This window comes from Marmota monax, unplaced genomic scaffold (assembly GCF_021218885.2).
Source record: "Marmota monax isolate L192 unplaced genomic scaffold, Marmota_monax_Labrador192_F-V1.1 WCK01_AAM20220418_F8-fsc00064, whole genome shotgun sequence".
NCBI lineage: Eukaryota > Metazoa > Chordata > Mammalia > Rodentia > Sciuridae > Marmota > Marmota monax.
Window position 1 is genome coordinate 7,784,388 of NW_026694542.1, and position 19,745 is coordinate 7,804,132.

General features: G+C 54.1%; 1 protein-coding gene across 2 annotated transcripts; it reads right to left on the minus strand.

Annotated features, from left to right (window-relative positions):
• Positions 1–2,030: 2,030 nt before the first annotated feature.
• Nxph3 (neurexophilin 3) lies at positions 2,031–6,192 on the minus strand. Of its 2 annotated transcripts, XM_046420460.2 has the most exons (3): positions 5,652–5,788; positions 5,078–5,168; positions 2,031–3,589 (listed from the first exon to the last, which is right to left on the minus strand). In XM_046420460.2, the coding sequence occupies exons 2-3, from the start codon at positions 5,081–5,083 to the stop codon at positions 2,885–2,887; spliced, it is 711 nt and encodes a 236-aa protein (XP_046276416.1). In that variant the 5' UTR covers positions 5,084–5,168; positions 5,652–5,788; the 3' UTR covers positions 2,031–2,884. The 2 variants fall into 2 exon arrangements, with proteins under 2 accessions (XP_046276416.1, XP_046276415.1); XM_046420459.2 differs by lacking the exons at positions 5,078–5,168; positions 5,652–5,788 and adding an exon at positions 5,987–6,192.
• Between the last annotated feature and the right edge of the window lie 13,553 nt (positions 6,193–19,745).

Genomic DNA, 19,745 nt, shown 5'->3' on the forward strand with positions numbered 1-19,745 from the left:
TGGGGGAGACTGAATGGATGTGGGAGCAAGACAGGACCAGCAGAATGGAAGAGTCCAAGGAGAGTTCAGATGGCCCTGAAGGGCTTCAGGTGGGGTGGGGGGTATGGAGAAGCCACAGGGTTGGGGTGAAGGTGGGCCCTGGACTCTCTCAATGCGGAGAAGATGAGCTCCTTCAAGAGGAACCAACATTCCCATAAGTGTGGGAATGGCTGGGGTGGGAGGTCACACCACTTGGAGGGCCCCTCCTATGGCCTGGTGAACATCCCTGAGCCTTTCTGAACTCCAGCTGGGGTCCATCTCGGTGGGGGAAGTCATAGACTTTGCCCTCAAGGACAGAGGTAGCTGCCTTCTTAGACCTGGTAAGTTGAGTGGACCTGTTACTCTTGTGAATATATGAGGATTCAGGATATATCTGGCAAGAATAGTAGTGACCAGAGGCCTGTTCCAAAGAACTAAGATTGGGAATGAAGTCTGTTAGCAAAATTCAAGCTAGAAGAACAGCGTGGTTGCCCGGGAAGGCAGGAAAGGAGGAACGAGGCAGCAGTGTGCATGAGGGTGAAATGAAGTTATTAAAATGAACCCACCCCCTGTGCAGGCAGAACTGTGTGCCAGGAAGGCCGAGCCCTCCAGCTGTCGGCAGCATCTGGCTCTCTGCAGGAGCAGAGGAGCAGGAGGGGGTGGGTCAGAGCGCCCCCAGGTCCTGCTGAGAGTTCAGCCGCCACACAGGACTGGGAGCTGGGGACAGCCCCACGGCTCCTTCCTGTCTTCCTCCAGACCCCACAGCATGATGCGAGGTCCTCCTTGGTGTCTGGAGGGCATCTGTAGGTGGAAGTACCTCCAGATTCCAGCAGTGCCAAGCCTCCTGTCCCTGAGCCTCTCTGAACTCTCAGCACCTGGCCACAGGGTAGAGAGGGAGAAAGAGGCTTGGAGAGGCTTGTGTGTCTCAAGTTGGCTCAGGAGAGGCGGCCCCAGGAAGCAGGGGGTAAGGGAATGCTAGAATGGGAACATGAGCTCAAGCCACTTCTTTCTGGGTCACTTCACACAAGGTGGGTTTGCACCAAGGTGGCTCTTAAGCCCCCATGGCTCTGTGCTGCAGTGTGCGGCAGCTCCGTGCTGCTGGGCAGGAGCAAAGGCCAGGGGTGGTGGGTCCATGCGTCCTTGTACAGGTCTTTCCCCACTGTGGTGACACTGCCGAAAGGGATCCAGGGAACCTGAGCACTGACCTCCCAAGACAGCAGACCCAGAATGACCTCCAGAGGGACAGGGGACAGGGTGGAGTGGGGTGAGGCTCTAGCCTTCCCCTCACTGATCCCCTAAAGGGCCAACCTGTTTCCTGGTAGGGAGTCATGGGCAACCATCCATTCTGAGGCTTGCCGGCTGGGAGAAGGGAATGGCTGCCTTCAGTCCCCTTTGTCCTTCACTCCACCCCATCCTTAGGACCGAGGAATCTGTGTGGTCACGACCTTCTAGGTAATTCGGATGCCCACTCACATTTAAGAACCCCTGGTCTGGGCAGACCTCTCCTGTTAAAACTGAAAGAGACCAGAGAAGACAATGAACAAGGCCACACAGAAAACTAATGGCAGGGCTAGGACCTACTGGTCCTCTGACACTAGGGCTGGCCTGGGTGGCAATTCAGGGAGGACACGGTGTTCCTGATTTGGCCCATCCCACCCGCCAGCTCTTCCTCCTTGAGCTGCTCTTGCAGAGGCCACCCCCAGCCCCATGAGCACCAAGCATGGGGTAGTCACTCTGGTTCCGGTGCTGGATCTGATGGCCTGGAAAGGGGCCTGGAGAGGGCAGCCCTGGAGCCTCAGCGAACACCAGCTCCAGCAGCTGATGGAGCCTCGAGGCTCTGCTGCCCCTGAGAAATGCTGACCAGACCAGGGACTCTTGGGGACCCCTCCCTGGACAACTCAGAATGCAGTGTCCTGGGGGAAAGCTTTATTCCCTGTTCCAAGAACAAGACTCTGCACAAGGAAGTTGACAATCAGGTGATTTCACGAGACTTCCCGCCCCTCCCCCCCGCCCACAGACAGACACTAGGGAACAGACCCAGCATGCCCTCCGTCCTACCCCAGGCTCGTCCCTATCAGGAGAGGTGCAGTCTGACAGGTGGGGCTGACTATTGAGGGACCACTCTCAGAAGGGGGTGCAGTGCAGGAGGGACACAGCACACAGGTGGTCTTCCACCCATGGCCTTAGTGCTAGGAGGACCACCACCGTCCTCAGTTTGAGAATGGTGTGCTATCAGCAAGAGGGTGGGTGAGAGAGCAGAGTGCTGGCAGGAGAGGGCACTGTGGAAAGGGGTGGCTGGCTGCAGGCCGATGGTCTATTTGTCCAAACCTCAAAGCCCTCCTGGTGACCACTTGAGTCTCCTGCTGTTCTCTGTGCAGGAAAGGGGCTAGAGCTGCCTTCCATGGGCTCCAAGGAAGCCTTGCCTCAGCCAGCCATCCCGAGCTATTACTTGGTGCATCCACTGATGACCCCCCCCCCCACACCGCCTGATGCTATCTTCTCTCAGGATGGCCAGGAGGGAGCCAGGGACTTCTCCATGACTTGATCTGGGACCATCCTGATCTGCCTGCTCAGGGCTGGCCTCTGCCTCGGCTCAATGGGAAGCCCTGTAGGGTGCCCAGAGCCCACTCCTCCTCCAGTGCTCCTGGGTTCCAGTAGCTCCACAACCTCGGGTTGGGGCCAGCACTGGGGACCCTTCCCCTCCACTAGAGACTTGGTCCTGGCCCCACCTGGCATCTCCTTCTCTCCACCCCCCTCCCTGCCTTGAGGCCCATCCCTTTCCCTGCCCAGCATCCAGACAGATGGCCTCCTGCACCGGCAGGCCTGTCCTTCCAGCCCTGGCCTGGCCTCTGTGGCCTGCCCAGGGTCACCCAGAGGGGTAGTAGGGGGTGTCGCTGTGGTAGTTGTAATCAGGGCACACCTTCTGGACCAGTCGGTAGTCTGTGCTGTAGAAGGCAATGTAGACGCAGACGACTTTGAATGGCTGGGAGCAGCTCCAGGTGGCTGAACTCTGCGCATGGTCTCGGGAACAGGTTTTGGCTGGGTCGTGGGTGCAGAGGGAGGTCCGGCGGCCCCGCTCTACCTTCTCCCACTCCATCCGGCAGTTGAAGATTTTGGATGCCTTGGCTTCAATGAAGATTTGCTGTTCCTGGTGGAACTCCACAGCTTTGCTGGGGGGCACAAGGCTGATGGAGATGTTGCCCTGACCCGTGGCATTGTGGCGGAAGTGGACGCTGAAGGTCCCGTTGCCGTGGTCCACTATCTTCCCCGTGACGAGCAGGTTCAGGGCCACTGTCTTGATGTTGGAATAGAAGTCACCCCAGCCAAATATTTTCTTCACCTTGGCCGAGGGTGGTGGGGTGTGGTTTGGGCGGTTGGGGTGCTGCCCAAGGACCCCCCAAGCCTCCCCAGGTGGAACCAGCAACCCTAGGAGAGTGGAGTTGGCCATGGGGCGGGACTTAGGTGAGATGTGGCCCCGCTTCCGAGGCACCCGGGGCCGGGGCTGGCCCTCATGGTCATCATGCTCAGAGTCCTCTGAGCCAGGGGGACCATCATCCTGGCCACAGATGACCTATGGAAGGGAGTTGGAAAGACAGTGAGAGCTCTGTACCCAAAGAACCCAGGAGTTCTGGTCTGCCACTCCCTACCACAGTGTTATCTCTGTCCCTGTCTTTTCCTTCGACTCTGACTCAGGCTGAGGGGCTCCTGCAAGGTGCCCATTTATGCTGGGGTCAGCATGACTGTGGCTTGAATGATGGTCCCATCTCTTGCTTGGACACTTAAGTCATTCCCACAACCTCTCCCTACTGTCCTGCCTTCAAATCTGGAAGGATTGTCAGAAATTCTTTCTAGTGGACTATGGCACCAGAGACCCAAGGCCCTGCCCTAGGCAGTCCCACTTTGATGGGGTAGACTCAGCTGCTGATCTTGGAAAAGTCCCATCTGATGGCAAAATCCCCTAGTCTGATGGAAGAGGTACAATGCCTGCCTGCCTCTGTGAAACACCCAGGCTGGTCCTAGAGGCACATTCTCTGCCCTCAAAGAGCCCCGAGTCAGCTAGGGGAGCCCCTTACTAACCTAGGGTCTTCTAGTAGACAGGGGAACAGTTCCTGCCTTTGGGGACTTTCCTAGCCTGTTGGGTAAAACACCGTCCCTAACCTAGGATAACTACTACTCTTCAATGCAAAAAGAGCCAACAGTCAGTGAAATAAGAACACAGAATCCAGTGAAATTCTCTGTCAAGTACAAATAAATGCAGCGTAGGTTTTGGCAGGAGGACTAGGGGGAGACGGGAAGGGAGTGCCACACCCAGGATGGCCTAGGGTATGGAAAGCCAAACACTTCTCTGGGGAACATTGATGATGACATGCCAAGATGTTACTTGCATTATGAGTAGGAGTTCTGATTATTCCCATTTCACAGAGGACATCAGGGCTCAGAGGTTACATCAGAGCAAACAAGGCTAAGGTCACATAGGGTCAGCCTTCCTATTACGCCATGTATTCCCAGCCTCACAGACCAGATGTCTTTTAAAAAAGAATTTTATCCAAGCCCCATTCCCAGTCCAAATGTCCTGTAAAACTCTGCCAGGCCTGGACCTGCCTCTGCGGGCTCAGTTAGGTGACAGGCAGCACCCAGGGAGGCTTCCTGGAGGAGTGATGAGAGCCAGCAGAGCGGGCCTGACCCAGGTCCTTGGCAGCTCTGCAGGGCCTCACTCAGGGAGGTTAGAAGATTTCCTGAGGGCAGTGGCCTGCTTGTGTATTTGTTTAGTTTTTGAGAGTTCTCACCCATTTGCCTGCCACCAGCCCCAGGGACACAAATTCAGCCGGCAATGTGTGGGTCTGATGGTGATAATGGGATGGGGCTGCTGGATGTGGATATCCAAAGCAGTTTGGGGGTTTCCTACCCCTTGTTATGGCCTTGGAAGGGCCTGCCACTGTGCTGTGGCCAAGCCCATCTCTGCCCCAAGGCCAAGGCTGGCCTGCCTGGCAGGGTCCCTGGTGGGGTTCAGGAACATCCGGGAAGGGAGACTCCAGGGGCTCGGTTCAGGGCTGCTCACCTGCATGTACTCGACCCTGGGGGTCACAGCTGAAAGGGCCGCAGGTAAGGACTAAGCAGGGAAGGGCTCTTCCAACAGTGGAACGAGGGTGCTGGCAGAGGGGATTATTATTTTGAGAGAAGAGGCAGATCCAGATGTGCAGCTGAGGCTTCTCCAGGATGGATTTGGGGCGGGGTGGGGCGGGGGGCGTCGGGCTAAGAGTAGCAGGGGAGTTAAGCCTGGGTTGGGGTCGGGGGTGGGGTTCTCTGCGTCCTGGGCCGCCGGGAAGCCGCGAGACAGCGCCCGGGGAGCGGGTTCAGGGCGCTCCACTCATCTACCGCGAGCGCCCGGGGCGGGAGCCGCCTGCCCAGGTCCTGTGGGGCTCCGGCTGCGCGCAGCCAGGAGAGGAGAGGAAAACAACAGGCGAGGAGGGAGGGAGCGGGAGGGAAGGCGGCAGGGAGGGACGCAGGGGCCGCCCCCTGCCTGGACCGTCTCCGCGCGCTGGAGCACCCAGAACCCAGGGCTCTCTGGGTCCTAGAGGTCAGGGGAGAAACCCGTGTCCCCTGACCTGGCAGGTCACGGGCTCCACACCTACCCCTCCATCCTCGTTCCGCGCGTCTCAGGGTGCCGGGAAGGGGTCGGATAACCCTTGGCGACCCGGCTCCAGGCCTTTTCCCTAGTGCTAGTCGCACCTCCGGCCACCAGCCGCGGAGTGGGTGGGCCAGTCAAGCACCCTCTCCCCGCCCCTATTAACCCTATCTGTCCAGTCTCCGGCCTCGGACCCGCCCTCTCCCCCAGCCTCCAGTCTTCCCCTCCATCCCTGGGATACCGGGGGAAGGGAGAAACTTTCTCAGGGCTCAGAAGCTTCCCGCGCTCTCCCCCGATCCTCCGGCCCCCGCCCCTCCGCGGAGCTCCCCGCGGACCACTCACCAGATAGAGGCTGCCCTGCACTAGGAACACGAAGCAGCAGCGAGTCAGTTGCATCGTCCTCTTCTGCTCTTGTCCGCCTTCCTCTCTTTTTCCTTTCGGGGTCCCAGGCCCCTTTCTCCCCTTCCTGCTCCTTTAGGCGCGCCGTCCCATGCTCCAGTCCTTGGCGGCTCGCGGCCCTCCCCTCAGCCAGTCTCTCAGGACCGACCCCGCCCCCTTCGGTCCAGCTGTACAGCCGCCGCCCCCCACACCGAGTCCAGCTGTGCCCGGCGCCTCCCCGCTCGAGGTCCCAGATGTGTGCCCCGAGCGCCTCGAAGGGCTCCAGCGGCTCCGCGGCTCTAAATATGCGCTCCGCGCCCCTCTGGGTTCCAGCAGCTCGTCTCTCGCCCAGATGTGCTGGGGACCACAGCGCGCGCGCCCGTCCCCGGTGCTAATTCCCCAGACCAGACGGCCCCTCCCGCCCCGTCGCAGCGCGCCCCCTGGCGGACGCCCCGGGCTGCGCTGAGCCTCTGCCGCCCGCTCCCCGCGCTGCGCCCCGCCGGACTGGAGCGCTCCTGGCGCCCAGGCGGCTCCGGCTTCCTCGTCCCTCCCACTGGCGGCGGCGGCGGCGGCAGGTACGGTGAGCCCAGTCGGTACCTCCGGAGTTAACTCCTCCCCTGCCGGCCCACAGCTCGGGGACCGAGGACGCTGGCTCTCCAGCGAAGGGGGCAGGATGTGGGGCGGAGTAATTGGGAAAGGAACAGAGAGGGTGATAGCAAGGCGTAAGGGCTATACCTTTTCAACCCCTCTGTCAGGAACCTGTTTTCCCAAAGCAGGCATCAGAAATCTGCTGCCCTACCCCCAACCCTGAGTCCTGGAATTTGGAAAGATAATTTTTTCCAAACCCATTCTAAGAGGACATCTTCCTATTGTAGTCTTCTAAGTGTCTAGCCTTCACTCCTTTTGTTATCACGGTGCATTCCGTTTCTTCTTAGAGGACCTGGGAGTATCACTAGACCTTAGTAATAACTGAGGAGCGTTTGTCTGGGGTCCTAATCACTAGGCACTAGGCTGGATTCTGGGACAGGGGGCAAGGCTAAACCTCCTGAGAAGTAGGGGAATGAGGTGGGCAAGGCCTCCCGGGAGGCTGTCCCTCTGTTGTTCACTACTTACCCTCTCTGTGACACAGAGGGGTCACCAAGTTGAGAGGGATTCCCGAGGCTCTAGTTGGATCTTTGGTCTCTGCAAAGGTTTGCAGAAGGACAAGAAGGAAGAACTAAGACCCTCATATTAGATTCCCAAAGGCAGGGGCCTATCCTCCATCATCCCCACTGCCTGACATTTAGGGGTTTTTTAGTCTTTAGCAAAATAAAAGGTCAAGCCCTGGTACCTCTTGGAGGCTGTGAGGGTGAGGAGGTACCCAGCATTTGGAGTGGTTCCAGCCTGGGCTGGGTTTGGGGGGCATGCACTCTTCCCTATGGCCCTCTGAGGTCCAGCTTGGTCCCTGGCTGCAGCCCCCAGCACACACCCAGCCTCCTCCCCCACCATCTGCCAGGCAGGTGCACGGGGAATGCAGATGAATCTTAATACCAGCCTGGGCCAAGTTTGAAGAGGGAGACAGACTCTGCAGAACCAAGACAGCATCACAGAGCCCCCTGTGTTTCCAGGCACCCTAGGTTCCTAGGCAGCAGCTCTTCCTGGCGGTGGTGGGGGCCTGTCTACATCTAGTCAAAGACCCCCAAAGCCAGGGGAGGAGGGAACAGGTAAATCCATGTCTGGCCTCTCAGCCTCTAGTCTGGCTGAAAGGAAGAAGCTGTCAGCCTGAGCGTGGGCAGCTAGTTCCGGTGCTCAGCTAGGCAGAGGCATAGCTGAGCCCACTCCTTGTCCAGTTCAGAAGGTCCTGTCCCCCCAGGAGAGCAGTGTGGCTGAGCAGAAAGCTCCATTTTCAGGCCAGACAGTTCTAAATTCCACTCCAGACCTGGACCTGCTGTGTGACCTTGGGTAGGTTACTTTGGTTCTCTGATGCCAGTTTCCTGATCTGTTGTTGCAAGAACAAAATGAGATGAAATGTGCAAACAAAGTGCAGGCGCGTTGGCTGGCGGGTAGTCGTAGGAGTGCAATAAATGGAAGTTCTCGCTTTTCTACTTCCCACACATGTGCTTGGGCTGCTTCTCCTGCTAGGCTTGCCCTCGCTCCCCTCTTGGTCATTTCTGGCTCTCACTTCCTTCAAGTTTCTGCTCTGCATTCATCCATCAACCACCGGCTCAGCCTGTCCTCAGTGCCAGGCACCAGGCCAGGGGCTGGGAATCAGAGATGAATGGGACATCATCCCTGCCCTCAAGGATCTCATTGACTAGTGTGGAATAGAGACATGAAAATTAATAGGTATAACCCACTGTGGTGAATAGAATACCAGATCCTCGCACAGGGCATTATACGGATCACTAAGGAAGGGAGGGATGGGGCAGGAAGGTCAGGGGCAACTTTCTGGAGAAGGTGTCATGAGATTGTGGGGAGGTGTCTTGGCCAGACAAGGGCTATTCCTGGCAAGGGGCATTGAGTGATCACAGGTCTGGAGGCTAGACCTGGAAGCAGCCTGCTTGCTGTTCCTACAGCCCCGAGGGAGGAGGGGAGGCAGGTCAGATGATGAGGAGCTTACGTGTCAGTTAACGGGGTTGGGACCCTTGTCCATGGGGCACCTTTGAAAATGTTTAAGTAGGCTGGTGATGATACCAGATTCGCATTTTAGAAAGTTTTTTTTTTTTTTTGAGAATTCATTAGAAAGAGGAGAGGCTAGAGGGAGAGAGAAGGGGAGAGACTCAATCAGGAGATGCATGCACTGGTCTGGGGCAGGTGGGGAGGTGGAAGACATCTTTTGGAGGCAAAGGGATCAGACTGGGTTGATGCTGAGGTGGGGGAGGGGAGAGAGGGAGTGAAGCCTGCTGCCCACTTCTGTGGCTTGGGTGACAAGCTGGATGATCAGTGAGGGGGCACCACAGGCGAGGGAGGAGGGTGGGACCTGGGGAGGCGGGTGAAGGAGTCAGCTTTGATCATGCCAATTCTGGGAGCTTTGGGCCATTCAAGAGCAGGAGAAAGCTGAGCCTAGAGTGTGGAAGATGCTAGAGGAGCAGCAGGCCTGGATGGAGGTGCCCTGGGTGTGCTGGCATTTAAGAGATGGGCAGAGGAAGAGAACCACCAAAGGATCCCAGGAGGAGTGGGTGTCCAGGGGCGAGGAAGGCAGGTGGGGCCGATCCAGGAACTCCAGAGGGTCTCATGCTTGGCATGAGTGTGCCCACCAGAGCAGGCACAGTGCAGGGTGAATGCCATGCAAAATCTAAGGTGCCACCTCCATGGAGGTGGGGACCTAGGACTTTGTGTTTTTATAGCCCCTACCCCACCCAGGGGATGTGGGATATGGATGGAAGTGGCCCCTGGACCCTACCTCATTGTGGTAAAACCCCAGTGTAGGGAGTGTCAGCCACAACACAAAGGAGCAGAGAGACCCAGCAAGGGAGAGACAGAAAAGTGACCACCCACCCAGTGTAGTTGAGATTCTTCAGCCACTTCACCCAACCTTGGTCCCTCCAGCTGCTCCCAGGGCAGGAAGAAAGACTGTAGGCATAGTGCGCTGTGTACCAAGCAGAATCACACAGCTCTGCCTGCCTTTCAGGCTCAGGATCCTCTGTCCCTCAAGCCTCTCCCCCACCATGCAGTTCACACAGTAGGAGCTCATCTAAAGAGGAAGGTATGAATGCACTAGTCTCACCCTGTATCCACTAGGGTTGGCTGGAGCATTTGCTTAGCATCTCTGATGCCTTCCCCTGCTTCTCTCATGGCTGGAAGTATCCTGCCTATATGGCTTCCCTCCTCCCCGCCTCCCCAGTGCTCCTGGAATGAACACAACACAGTGGGCACCTGTTCAGTGCTTAGCCAATGAATGGGAAATGGGGTTCCCAATGGTTTGAAAGGCAGAGAGTAGATGCCATTGAGCCAGCCGGAGAGGAGAGGTCTGGGAGGGCGGGTGAAAGGAGATCATTATTGTTGATAATCTCTCATGTTTAGCTGGCAATTTGCAATTTTAAAGTGTTAAGATAGAGCGCTGTGTATAGGTATTAGGGAGGCCTAGAGGGAAACCCTAATTCAAATGAAAGGCCAAGCTCGGATCCCAGAGAGATTAGTCTGAAATGATGTGTGGATCAGCTCAGGTGGGAGGGGAAGGAAAGAACCTTCCAGGCAGAGGAAGCAGCTCATGCAAAGGCCAGAGATAAAAGCAAGCCTGGGAGTGGGGCTCTGAGGTGGATGGGATGAAAGACTCATTTGTTCCACAAATAGTTATCAAGTGTCTACTTTTATGTCCGGTCCTGGGCTGGGTGTGGGGTGCAGCTGCCAAAGGTCTCTACTGTTCTGCAGTCCTTATTTGCATGGAGACTTTGGGCTGTGAAGGAGACAGAGATGAAATAGCAAAGCACATGAAAACATGAGCCCTGAGATGGGCAAGTGGTACAAAGGAAGAAGAAAGGCAAGTTCCAGGAGAGATAGGAAGAGGGGTCCTCACTGACTCAGGCCTAAAGGATGAGGAAGCCTGAGTCAGCCAGAGAGCAGAGTGGCGCCTTCCAGCAGAGGGAACAACACGGGTGGAGACCCTGAGCCCAGGGAGTGCTTAGTACTTTGGAGGAGCTGAAAGAAGGTGAGCATGGTGAAGACAGAGAGAGGACACAAGGCCACCAGAGGCGGGGGGGGGGGGCAGGGGCTTGAGAGCCCAGGGCTTTACGGGTTGGGGTATGGGTTTGCGGTTTCATTCTGTGATTGAAGGCATCTGTTTTGGTTGTGATTGTGAGTTGCAAACAGGGTCAGATGTTTCCTTTAGAGGGATCACCAGGAAGATGGTTCCTGTAACAGTGCAAAGGGTGAAGCTGAGAGGTGAAGCTGGAGGCTGGGAGGTGATGGCAGTCTGAATTAGGACAGAGACAGCAGGGGTGTCAGGAAGCAGAGGAGACAGGAAAGGATGGCCCTGAAAGATGTCTACCGGGTGGAAACACAGGACATGAGAGTTGAAGGGTCAAAGCTGGCCCCCAGCTCTCTGGCCCAGGGAACACAGGTGTGGGGGAGAATGTGTAGCCCCATCCTGAATAGATGGCCTGTAAGGTGCTCAGGGTGCTCAGGTGCAGTGAATAGCAGGTGCAGAGTGGAGTTCAGCCTGGAGGGACAAGACTGGCCAGTGTGGAAGCCTGGAGAGTCCATGCAGGGTGAGGTGGGAAGAGCAAGCAAAAGCCAGCCCAGCAGGGAGTGTGCAGTAGGCCACCAGAGCCACCAGAGGGAAGGGGAGGGGAGACACCCCAGTGGGGGACAAGGGAACCAGAGGGGCAGCAGGGAATTCCTGGCCCCAAGGGAAGCTGTTAACGTCCCAAATTGTGCACACCTCAGTCCTGAGAGGTCATTTTTCTATCCTCCTGTCTGCATAGGATCTCACCAGCCAGGGGGGACCTTCTCCTAGGAGAAGTGGAGTCCTGCAGCCCTGCATTAGGCGTCTGGCTCTGAGATCCACTTCAGTGATTTGGAACAGTCTCTCCTCTTCTTGGGCCTCAGCTTCTCCATCTGCAAAGGGGGATCATCCTGCTCATTTCATGGGGTGAGGATGTGGGAAAGGTAAGAGAGTCAGCACTCTCCTGGGCACATCCCACTCCCTGGCCTTTTGTCTGGATGTAACTGGTGGAAAGCGATTTGTAAACAGCAAGGCACGGAACAAAAGGAGTCATGCCCGTTCTTTTCTGTTACATTTCAGCATCTTGGGAGATGAGAAGCACACGAGGGAGGAAACAGGGCCTGAGCGAGGTCGCTAGACAACAGGGCACCTGGCAGGGAGCCAACACCTGGCACCAGGTCAGTGGCTGCTCCCTTGGCCACCTGTCAGCTGGATCCAAGTCGCTGCGGTCAACAGCAGCTGTGCAGGGGGCGACGGAGAGACGGTGCGGGTGTGGTGGGCGGAGGGAAATGGGGTCAGTGCGCCACCTGCCGGGCACTTGAGAGAGAAGGCGCTGCGCGCTCCTTTATCCGGCGTAGGAGCGTGGGGCTCAAGCCCTTCCTGCTTGCCCTTGCCGGGCACACAGTGTGGCTTCACAAGTATTCTTCAAGAGTGAAGGGTGTATCTGGAGGAGGTGGCGCACGTCTGTAAGCCCAGCGACTCCGGGGGCTGAAGCAAGGGGATCACAAGTTCGAGGCCAGTCTCAGCAAATTGGGGAGGCCCAAAACAACTTAGCAAGACCCGATCTCAAAATTAAAAAAAAAAAAAAAAAAAAAAAAGCGTCCTACTCAGAGACTTGGAGGCCTTGTTGTGCACTTGATCTCTGGAGCCAGATTACCTCCTCCCCGTCGTAGATTTGCCAGGGTGTCGTAGGCAAAATCACTTAACTTCTGTGTGCCCCCATGTTGGTAATAATAGTAACCGCTGCGTTGGCTATTGTTATACTCACATTCATGTACTAATTCAGATTTCCTAGTGTCGCCTTCCTGCCCTGGTGCACCTGGGGAGGCAGCTGTCAGTGGAAACAGGTTTGGCCGGAGGGGGACAGGGGTTCATGCAACTTGGCTCCCTGAGCCTCGGGTTGTTCATTTGTGAAAAAGGTCACTACAACCATCTTCAGCCAGAAGTTCCCGCTTCCGGTGCACTGAGGACACCCAAAGGGGGCGCAAGGTGGGCGGAGAGGAAAGGCGCCCCTGGTGTTCGCACGCTCTCCTGACCGGTGGCCACCGGCTTTACCTCAAGAGGGGCAGCCACACCAGCCCGAATTCAGGTCGCACTTGTCCTTCTTTTCCCGATAGACATTGAGCCCATAACGCCAACTGGCAGCTGTCTCCAGGGCGTCTGGGGCCACCTAGTAGACCTACCCAGGCTCTCCAGCTGCTCGCAGGGCAGACTGTCCCCGGGGCGTCCGGACGAGCCTAGCGGCGCTTCCTATTTCCAGGCTAGTAGTGACGCCTGGCGGCTCACAGGAGAACAGCGACCTGCGCTCCACAGGCTTCCTGCTTACCAGGAACCCCATCAAGCAAGGTGGGCGTAGAAGGACTCCCCATAGCAGCACTGACCTGGGCTTCTAGTGGGGAAATGGAATCTAGAAACTTAAAATGCCATCAGAGACGGGATAGAATCTAAGAGCTTTGAGGAAGAGACAGGGCGGCGGTGATAGTTAAGAACAACAGGGAGGTTAGAGGAAAGGCTCTCCTGTTTTCTCCCTCTGAATTATTTGAGGTCCTGATTGATTCCTTTTGGTGCCCCAATCCCCAGAGTTCTTAAATGGCGGGGAGGGGAAGGATTCTGGGTGTGGCCGCAGCCTGAAATCAGCCCTAGCCTGGGCTGCTCCTTGGTGCGGTCAGCTGCCACAAAGAGCCTAGAAGAGCGAGAGGCAGCAGGAAGGATGCCACTTGGATAATGCTTTTCTGCCTCTGGCTCACCCTGGGCCACTGTGGGAGTGTGGCTGCCCACACCTACTCATGCAAACTCAGCCTTGCCTGCTTCAGGGACTTACCGGCTCATGGGAGGCCTGACTTCAGCCAGGGTACAAACTTTTCATTCCTGAAAGCCAGGTCTGAAGTCAGCAGCCTCCAGACTCAGTCCTAACTCAAGATAAGCCAAGTTATACTTGTCATATTCATTCTTACAATCTGTAGACCCCTGTGTTCCACCGCAGGGAGGGCGCCACCTGCCCCTCATGAGAATCTCCTTTCTAGCTTTGTCTCTGTTCTCACCCCACCTCCTCCCCCGTATCAACTGCACCCTCTCCTCCCCAGGGCAGGCTGCAGGACTCCGTCATTGCTTATGAGGACCACAGCAGCATTTGGACTAGTCTCTCCCGGCCCTTTAAGATCCACCCTGAGAGCCAGCAGGAGAGATGGTATCTCTCCCCTGGTTCAGTTGCTTTTAAGTCTTTCTGTAGCCCCAAGGTTGCCAGAGCAGATTCACTAAACAGTGCTCAAATTCTGTCATTTAACTGCACAGCCCAAGGAGGCTGGTTCTATTATTGCCACATTTTACAGAAGAGAACTGAGGCTTAGAAAGATGAGAAACATTCCCAAGGACTCACAGCTAGAACTCCCCAGAGCTGGGACTGGAACCCAGGCAGCTGGGTCCCCAGAGCCCTGGTTCTGCCAAGCCTGTGTTTCCTGAAGTGAGGTATGTGTGACTTAGCTAGAAGAGTCCTTTTTAAATAATACAGATGGAAATTTTAAATTTTAATAGAAGCATGTTTCTTTTTAAGACTTTTCTTCTATTTTATTTATGGCAAGGGATGCTGATTTTCCATTTATGATACAAAGTGTCCCTTTAAAGTAAATTTATTTGGGGGCAATAGTAATTGAAAGAAAAGTACTAAGTACCTGATGGCACGGTGGGGTGTGCATGTGAGAACAGGGTGGTAGCCTGTTGATGGCAGTGTGCTGCTTCTCACGAGACACTAAACTCTAGCACATTTATAGGTACTCTGGCCCTGCTCACCCTAAGGCCCTCTCATTTTCTTTCCTCACCCCCCATTTGGCCTCTGAGTCATTTGCAACCCCCTCCGGCCTTCTGTGCCTTTGGACATGCTGTTTCCTCAGCCGGACCTCCTCTTCCTGCTGCTTGGTTTTCTCACCATTGGAGGCTCAACCCAGCTCAGGCATCACTTCCTCCCGAGGTTTTTCTAAAATGGAATGGAAAACCCTCCCACCATGGTACCTCGAGTCACCTGCCCTTAAGCTTATACACACACACATACACACACAATTTTTTGGGAGGAGGGTACTAGTGATTGAATCTAGGGTGCTCTACCACTGAGCTACACTCCCAGCCCTTGTAATTTTATTTATTTATTTATTTATTTATTTATTTATTTATTTGAGATAGGTCTTGCTAAGTTGATCAGGCTGGCCTTGAACTTGGCCTCCCAAGTTGTTGGGATCACAGGTGTGCACCACCACCTGGCTCCCTAAACTATATCATACTTTGTTCTCCTCTCTCCCCTCACCACTTCTAGGAGTTCACCCAGACTGTAAACTCTGGGAAGCCCGGGATTGTCTGCTTTGGTTCAGCACCTGACACCCAGAAGGGGCTCAATATTTACATGTGCAATTAATAAGTTCAATGAGAAGCCAGGTGAGGGAAAGGTTGGTTCCAGATGGGTGGACAGGAGACAGATGGCTACAGCTTTTGAGAAGGTGGATGTGGGTTTTTGAACTGGATGTTGAGGTAGCATAGAGAACTAGGGATGATGGTCACCTGGAAACAGTCAGAGATCTTTGAGGGAATCATCTGTCCAAGGGGAAGTGTCAATTTACTCAGTAAATGATGCTGTTTTGTCAGTGATCCATCTGGAAGAAAATAAAGGTAAATCCTCCCCTCGCTTCTGACACCACCTACAAAATAGATCCCAGATGGATTAAAAAAAACTTAATTATATTAACAAAAACTAAAAATATTAGAAGATAATTTAGAAGACTAACTCTTTAACATGGGGATGAGGAAACTTTTCTTAAGACAAGGAACTGAGAAGTCATAAAAGAGAGATGGATTTGGTTATGAAAAATTATTTGTGTGACAACAGGTTCCATAAATAAAATAAAAAATAAACAATAGACTGAAAAAATATTTGCAATATGTAACAAAGAATTACTATCCCTTCTATAAAAAATAAACTATGAACCAATAAGACAAAAAATAACAAATAGGTTGTGGCATAAACATTCGGTTACAGAAGATATATGTGAAAAGAGATTCTGCCTCACTGGGAGTCAGGGAAATGCAATTTAAAACAACAATGAGTTGTGTATTTTTAAAAATTAATGGACGTTATTTTCGAGAGCAGTTCTACAATTACAGAAAAAAAATCTGAGTAGATAGTACAGAGAGTTCCCATCTACCACCCACCCCCAGCTTCCCCTATTATTAACAACATATATCAGTGTGGAACATTTGCCACAATTAACGAGTCAATATTGATATATTATGATTAATTAAAGTTCATAGTTTATTCAAATTTTCTTAATTTTTACCTAGTGTCCTTTTCCATTCTAAGATCCATTACAGGATATCCCATGACATATAGTCATCATTCCTCCTGAGTATCCCCCTTGTGTGTGACCCTTTCTCCGACTTCGTTGTTTTTGATGACCTTGACAATTGGAAGAGTATTGGTCAAGTGTATTGTAGGATGCTGCTCTATTGAAATTTGTGTGATATTTTTCTCATAGGCTGGGGCTATGGATTTTGGGGATAGGTTAGAGTGCCACTGTCATCCATTATATCAAGGGTCCATGCTGTTAGAGTGACTTATGATTCTTGATGTTGACCTTGAACACCTGGCTGAAGTACTTTGTCAGATTCCTCTGCTTTAGCACAGTACCCTCCTCTTCCACAGGATACTCTCTAGAAGGAAGTCATTATTGAGCAGCCCACAGTTAAGGAGTGAGGAGTTATGTTCCCCTTCTTTACAGTAAAGTATCTATGTATTTGGAATTCTGCACAGATTCGTCTCTTCTCCCTCACCTATTAATTTATTCAATAATATAGGCATATCAGCATGAACTCATGGATATTTATATTCCACTTTGGGTTCTATAACCCAAAGTTACTTCATTTTTGGTGTTTACCTCGTTATGAGGTGTTTTTTACCCTTCAAATTGGAAAAAGGAAAAGATCTATTCCAAAGCAGGGCTGCAGCCCAGAGGGTAAACAGCTGCCACTTTGGGGTTGGAACTGCATGTTCTGACCTGAAAGTTCTGGAAGAACAAAGAACAAAAGCAGAGCAATTTGTGCTGTCTAAGCCCATTTTTATTTAAAAAGAAGGAATCTACCTATTTATCTATCCACCCAACTATCTAATTGGTCTCCTGGCAGCTGCTACTGCTCCATTCTCTATCCGTTCTCTACCCAGTGGACACCTGAATGTCCTTGGGCAACACATGCATAGATATCCCCTCCTTGCCAAGGGTGGCTTTCCTGTGCCCTTAGACTAACCTTGAGAATTCTTATGATGGCTCTCAGCGCCCTCTATCGAGGCTCCACTCAGTGTCGCTGTGCGGAGAGCCCTCCCCTGGTAACCTTACCTGAAGCAGCCTGGTCCCTCCCCCAGGCCACATCACTGCCACCCATCAGCCCACGGTTTCCCCCAGAGAATTCATCTCTGTTTAATGTACCCCCGCCCCGCCCCAGATTCTAAGCCCATGAGGGCAGGGCGGTGGCCATCTTGCTGTTGACTTGTTTGCTGTTGAGCAGTGGCCCAGGGAAAAAGAGGCAGAAAAGTGCTTCTCAGTGCTCCTGGCCCCGGGGGATAGGGGGAGGGGGCTGGAAAGGGAGAGAGGAGATTATCAATTTTGTCTTTAGATACCTCTGGTTTGTTTAATGGGTTACAAAGAACATGTAGTACTACGGTTTATAATTAAAAAGAAAATCCAATAAAGTTAATAAAAAAAAAGAAAGAAAGAAATTAAAGTTTTCATTTCCCCAGGACAGAATAAGAAGGACGCAGAAGACTTCAAGAGAGAATTTGGTTGGTGTGCCAGGGAGGTAGGTGGTCTCCTGAGGCTGGGGATTGGAGGTGGAGAAGAGATGGTGGAGAGAAGGGATCAGTGGGGAGACCTAAGGTCCCAGAATAGTTAAGAGACTGTAGTAGAAGCAGCAGGGCGGGAGGCACAGGTGGGGACTGGGGGACCTAGAAGCTGTATTTGTGCAGCCGGCTCCATGTGGTTTTTTTCTGGGGTGGTGGTGGGGAGCATGGCTGGTAGGGGTGGCTAAGATCTGCTGACCCTCGCTGAAATTTGGACAGCCCAGTCTAGTCCCTGGCCCCAGCATTTCCCGTCTTAGCATCAGTTTTCCCCATAATAATTTAGGGGTTAACACAGGAGTCCCCAATATTCTCCAGCTCTGATATCCACTTCAGTGGAAGCTGGCTCCTGGGGTCCCTGGGAACGCCAGGATCCTGCAGAAGCCAGGTTTCCCGCAGCCCCTTATAGAAGCCCTGAACAGGAGGCTTCCGCCTCTGACCAACAGAGGGCGCTGTGGCGCCGCCGCCGGGAGGTCAGCGCGGTTCAGGCTGGTTGTTTGAGGCTGCTAAAGCACGAACTGCGCCCCAAGTTTCCACTGCCTCCCGGTTCATGGGTTCCCTCTTGGTACCGCCCTGGTCGCTCGAGTGTCCACAGGACTCGGGTGTCGGGTTCTCCAAGCCTGGGTCGAAGACATAAGGCTGGATCGGGAGCCAGAAGTCATTCCTTCCATGCCCCTGCCTCCAGGAGGTTTCTCAGGGAAGTCCCTGCTGCGGACGAGTGTGGGGCTGCTTTTCTCACATGGCATGTCTGCACTTCTGATGCCCCGACTCTGTCTCATGACAGCTGAAAACCTCAAGGGCTGTTTTCAGAGATAGGGAAGTTGATGTTGAAGTCCCCAGAGGGGTGTGTGTTGGGGGGGTGGGGGTGCAGTCAGCCTCTATCCTCAGCATCCTCGAGGCTTCCCCTGCCTAAGCCTAAGAGGGTGGCCAGCTTCCTAGTGCATGCTCAGGACTTACCTCCTCTGCCCAAGGCTAGACCAGCCCTGGACAGCCTTCCTTGTGCAACAGCATCCCCCAGCAAGGCTTTCCCAAGTCTCCCTGTCCCAAGTCACCCACTCCAACTCCTTCCATGGCCAGGGCTGGCTGGGCCCCAGTGGGGACATCCTGGGGCAGGATCAGCTCCAACTTGCAGGCCTCTCAGTCTTGTATCTTGCTTCCTCCTTCCCCGTCTCATGCTTCGCTGACTCTGCCATCCCAGGCCTGGCAGGCTCTGGGATGTCCAAAGAACAGAGGAAGCTCCACAGCCTCTTAGTCACCCAGTTTGTCCCTCCTGGAATTCTGGTCATCTGGGCTACCCTCCTTGGAGTGGACTGGGCACACAGCATGGGACCAGGTCCTCATAGAACATTCTGGGACCCTAGCCACCTGATGGCCAAGCCCTCTGGAGGGTCAGGGAAAGGAAACTCCCTCTGACATGGCCCAGACTGTGAGTTGGAGGAGCCACACACTGGCTTCATTGTCCAGATTCTAAGGGGAAATCCACGTGTCATTGGAGTAAGGGCTCTGGACCCTCACTTCCCCCATGGCTCTCCTCAGTAGGATGGAGGGGCCACATTAGGTTTTTGGCCTAAAGCAGAGTGGCAGGTGGTGGTAGTGAACTTGGGCCACTGGGCTGCTGAGAAGTACACTCCAGGCCAGCCTCCTGGGAGGGATGCCTGGCACTCAGTGTGGCTTGTGGAGTGGAAAGTATCTATAGCAGGGCCCTCTGGACTGAGATGCTGAATGGATGTGCTGGAGGGGGCTGAGCGACCAGCACCCCTGGACCAGTGTGGACAAGGGTTCCACACCCCCCAGGACCTTGTCCCGGCTGGCCCTCCCCTTGTGCAGTCCTGTTCTCAGGGGATACCGTGAACCTCTATTGGTCATGGGAACTGGGCCTATGGAAGCTGCTTCTCAGGATGTCCCTCAATCCCATCAGTTGCTGAATCCAGGTAGAGCACAGGCCTCTCTGCTACAGAGACACAGTGAATAGCGTGGATATGTACAGAGAGGCCATATCAGAAACATTTGACTGGACATTTGCCCATGCCCAGAGCTGTCCCCATGTTTGGCTGACAGGTGGGCAAAGTGGTTAAGATCTTGCCAGGTTCAAATCTGGATTCTAATACTTGCTTACTCTAGCCCTTGGCAAGAAAGACCCTAAACCTTCCTAGCATTGCTTTCCCCACTTGATGTAATAGCTGAGAGGGTCCTCACCAGAAGTGAGCTGAGGC